The following is a 3,407-nucleotide window of genomic DNA, read 5'->3' on the forward strand; positions in this document are numbered from 1 at the left end:
CGAGGCAGCGACCGGCTCGCCCGCCACCTCCGAGCTGCGGGCAGCTGGCCAGGGCCGCGGGCCTGCACGACAGGCTGCCGGGGGCGAGCCGGGCCCCCACCTGCAGCCCCGCTCACCTGAGCCCGCCCGCACGCCCGCGGCCGGGAGCCAGGGGCGCGCACGCCACGCCCCCCGCGCTTCCGGCGCGCGCCACGTGACCGCGCGCGCACGTGTTCCGGCCTCTCGGCGGCGCGGGCCGGATCCTGTGCCCCGGCGGCCGGCTGGGTGCCCACCTAGGACGGAAGCGGACCGGGCCGGGCCGGCGGGCGGCGGGGACCCGGCCCTGTCTGAGCCAGGGCGCCCCGGGAGCAGCCCCGCGGGCGGCGGTCCCCCGCCATGAACCCCAGGGGCCTCTTCCAGGACTTCAACCCCAGTAAGTTCCTCATCTACGTCTGCCTCCTGCTCTTCTCCGTGCTGCTGCCCCTCCGCCTGGACGGAGTGATCCAGTGGAGCTACTGGGCCGTCCTGGCGCCCATCTGGCTGTGGAAGCTCACGGTCATCGTGGGCGCCTCGGTGGGCGCGGGGGTCTGGGCCCGGAACCCCCGCTACCGCAGCGAGTGGGAGGCCCGCGTGGAGTTCAAAGCCATGTTGATCTCCGTGGGCATCCACCTGCTGCTGCTCCTCTTCGAAGCCCTGGCGTGCGACAGGGTGGAGAGAGGGACCTACTTCTGGCTGCTGGTCTTCACGCCGCTCTTCCTCGCGTCGCCCGTGTCCGTGGCGGCCTGTGTCTGGGGCTTCCGGCACGACCGCTCCCTGGAGCTGGAGATCCTGTGCTCCGTCAACGTCCTGCAGTTCATCTTCCTCGCCCTGCGCCTGGACAGGATCATCCAGTGGCCCTGGCTGGTGGTGGCCGTGCCTCTGTGGATCCTCATGTCCTTCCTCTGCCTGGTCGTTCTCTATTACATCGCCTGGTCGCTTTTGTTCCTCCGCTCCCTGGCCGTGGTTGGGGAGCAGCGGAGAACGCACTTGACCATGGCGGGGAGCTGGATAACCATCGTGGTGCCTCTCCTCACGTTTGAGGTCCTGCTGGTTCACCGACTGGACGGCCACAATGCCTTCTCGTATATATCCATATTTGTGCCCCTTTGGCTGTCGCTAGGGACGTTAATGGCCACGACGTTCAGGCGGAAAGGGGGCAATCACTGGTGGTTTGGCATTCGCCGGGATTTCTGCCAGTTCCTTCTGGAAATGTTCCCGTGCTTGAGAGAATACGGGAACATTTCATACGACCTGCATCACGAAGCGAGTGAGGATGCTGAAGAAACATCAGTTCCAGAGGCCCCCAAAATGGCCCCAGTGTTTGGAAAGAAGGCCAGGGTAGTTATAACCCAGAGCCCTGGAAAATGTGTCCCCCCACCTCCCAAGTTAAGTATTGACATGCCAGACTGAAGTGCGTTTCAAGGCAAGGCCCCTAAGTGGCCGAGAAACAAGACAGACTCACAAACTTCACCCTTTCTCGCTCCATTCCAAACCCACAGCTGCAAAGGGACCGCCAGCCCTTTCAGCTCAGCGTGCTTGATTTCGATGCTTATCAACACGTGCCATAGACTTACGTAGACGTGTTAATTTAGGGGTGTGTGTGGTGTGTGTCCATGTGGGAGGAGCGAAGTTGGTGCTTATTCAACTCTCTTCAGTTGTTTCCGTCATTAAAAGGAGTAACTGCACGGCTATTTGGCTTTGTTTTTAAGTTCTAATATACCTATCCAAGGTAGTAGTTTGAGAAGGTTTTTTCTATATATATATATATATATATAATCTATATACTGCTTGTCTAAAATTATATTTCAGATTGTTCCTATTGTGACATAATAGCGAATCTAAAGAATTCTCTTTCCACCCTTATTTGTAAACCTCCTAATTGTTATTTTCACTGTGTCTAGTGTTAAAACTAGTTCTTTGGACTTTGTTGATTCTGGTCTTAATATCTTATGAGAGGAATCTTTTTCTGTCAGTGAAACCATGTTGATATAGTATTTACCTGAATATTTTGCAATGTGGTATGTTTAGTTCTGGATCTATATAGTACAGTGTGCTGTGTGAGAATATTTTTTTCTAAGTTTTTATGAGAAGCTGTAGTCTATTACAGTTATCCTTAAAAATGATTTGAAACATGAATATGCATCCGGTGTGGAATCTTAACTTCTGTAGTATGGAATCTTAACTTCTGTAGTATGCATGAGCAAAAGAATTCAAAATCGCCTGGATCTTAGAAGTCAAATGGTAGGTGACTCTAGTCTGGCAGTTTTAAGTCAGAAGAGAAGCTCCACCATCCTTGAATAGGTGTCTTGCCAACCGAGTGCTAGGGTGGCACCAACCACAAAGCGACACAGTTGCTTCCTACCTTGAGTTTTCACACACAGTAGTGTCTCTCTCGGAGGCAGCAAAACAATAAGTGGTTTGTGATTTTCGGGACTCTTGAAATATTATCTGACTGCAGTTGAGAGCAGCCCTGGCCGCACAGTGGATGACCTGTTGAGCTGCTAATGGCAGGGTGGAGAACGATAAGACTTTCAGTTCCCATCCAGGTTTATAGCTCCAGCAACCCTAGACAGAGTCCCTGTGAGTGGACTCTCCCCACAGCAGTGGGTTTGTGTTGGGATGGGTAGTCTAGAACGTCGCTATCATTTGAACGCTGTAACCAAACAGGCCAACAAGGTCAGGCATTATTTTAAGGTTCAACCCTAACTTTTTGATCCATCAGCAGTAGGAAAACAGAATAACTGAAATCATCTTTTAAAATGAGGACAATGTTTCTTTAGATACTGGTGGAATCTTGGGAGGAAGGACAGAATCCAGATCATAAGCCATATTGAGATCACATATCATTTGTTATTGTTAGTTGCCATTGTTGATTCAAAAGGAACAGATGGAAGTGGTTTTTACAAGCAGCGTTTTATAAATTAGATCAATTCAACTGCACATGAATAAAGTAACTGGACACTTAACCTATGCCATGGACACATGTATCCAGTTTAGAGTAAAAAGAAAACATATTTGCTTGTTTCAGCCCTAAAAATAATCCTTACTAAACTATAGAATGCTTGCCGACGGCCACCCCTGGGCTCATGACCCCCAGCCCCTTGGGGGTACCACAGCCCGGTGTCATCAGACTTGAGCGGGAGACCTGACAGGCTCGCACATCTGTCAGTTGCCACAGCCATCCAAATGTGAGATGCTGCCCTAAGCGGCAGGGGCTTTCCTCATTCATTTGCTCACATGTTTATTATCTGGAACCGATGAGCCAGATATGGCATCTAGATAGTAAACATGCAGTGGAAAATGATCCAAAGATGACCCCTGCCCACCCATAGTTTCTAGTTAATTGAGCCACACTTCCTTAGGACAAGGAGATGGGTCTTCACAGCTGC

The 3,407-nt window shown here is 51.9% G+C and overlaps 1 protein-coding gene across 1 annotated transcript; it reads left to right on the forward strand.

Moving 5' to 3' along the window:
• Positions 1-369: 369 nt before the first annotated feature.
• Positions 370-2,984, forward strand: TMEM185B (transmembrane protein 185B). Its single transcript, XM_004711878.2, has one exon. It carries the CDS (start codon positions 376-378, stop codon positions 1,426-1,428), a length of 1,053 nt encoding a protein of 350 aa, XP_004711935.1. The 5' UTR covers positions 370-375; the 3' UTR covers positions 1,429-2,984.
• Positions 2,985-3,407: the final 423 nt, after the last annotated feature.

Source organism: Echinops telfairi, unplaced genomic scaffold, assembly GCF_000313985.2.
Source record: "Echinops telfairi isolate 266 unplaced genomic scaffold, ASM31398v2 ScPeMD7_15;HRSCAF=58, whole genome shotgun sequence".
NCBI lineage: Eukaryota > Metazoa > Chordata > Mammalia > Afrosoricida > Tenrecidae > Echinops > Echinops telfairi.

Coding starts and splice junctions, on each gene's coding strand:
- TMEM185B (XM_004711878.2), top strand. CDS start 376: ATGAACCCCAGGGGCCTCTTCCAGGACTTCAACCCCAGTAAGTTCCTC.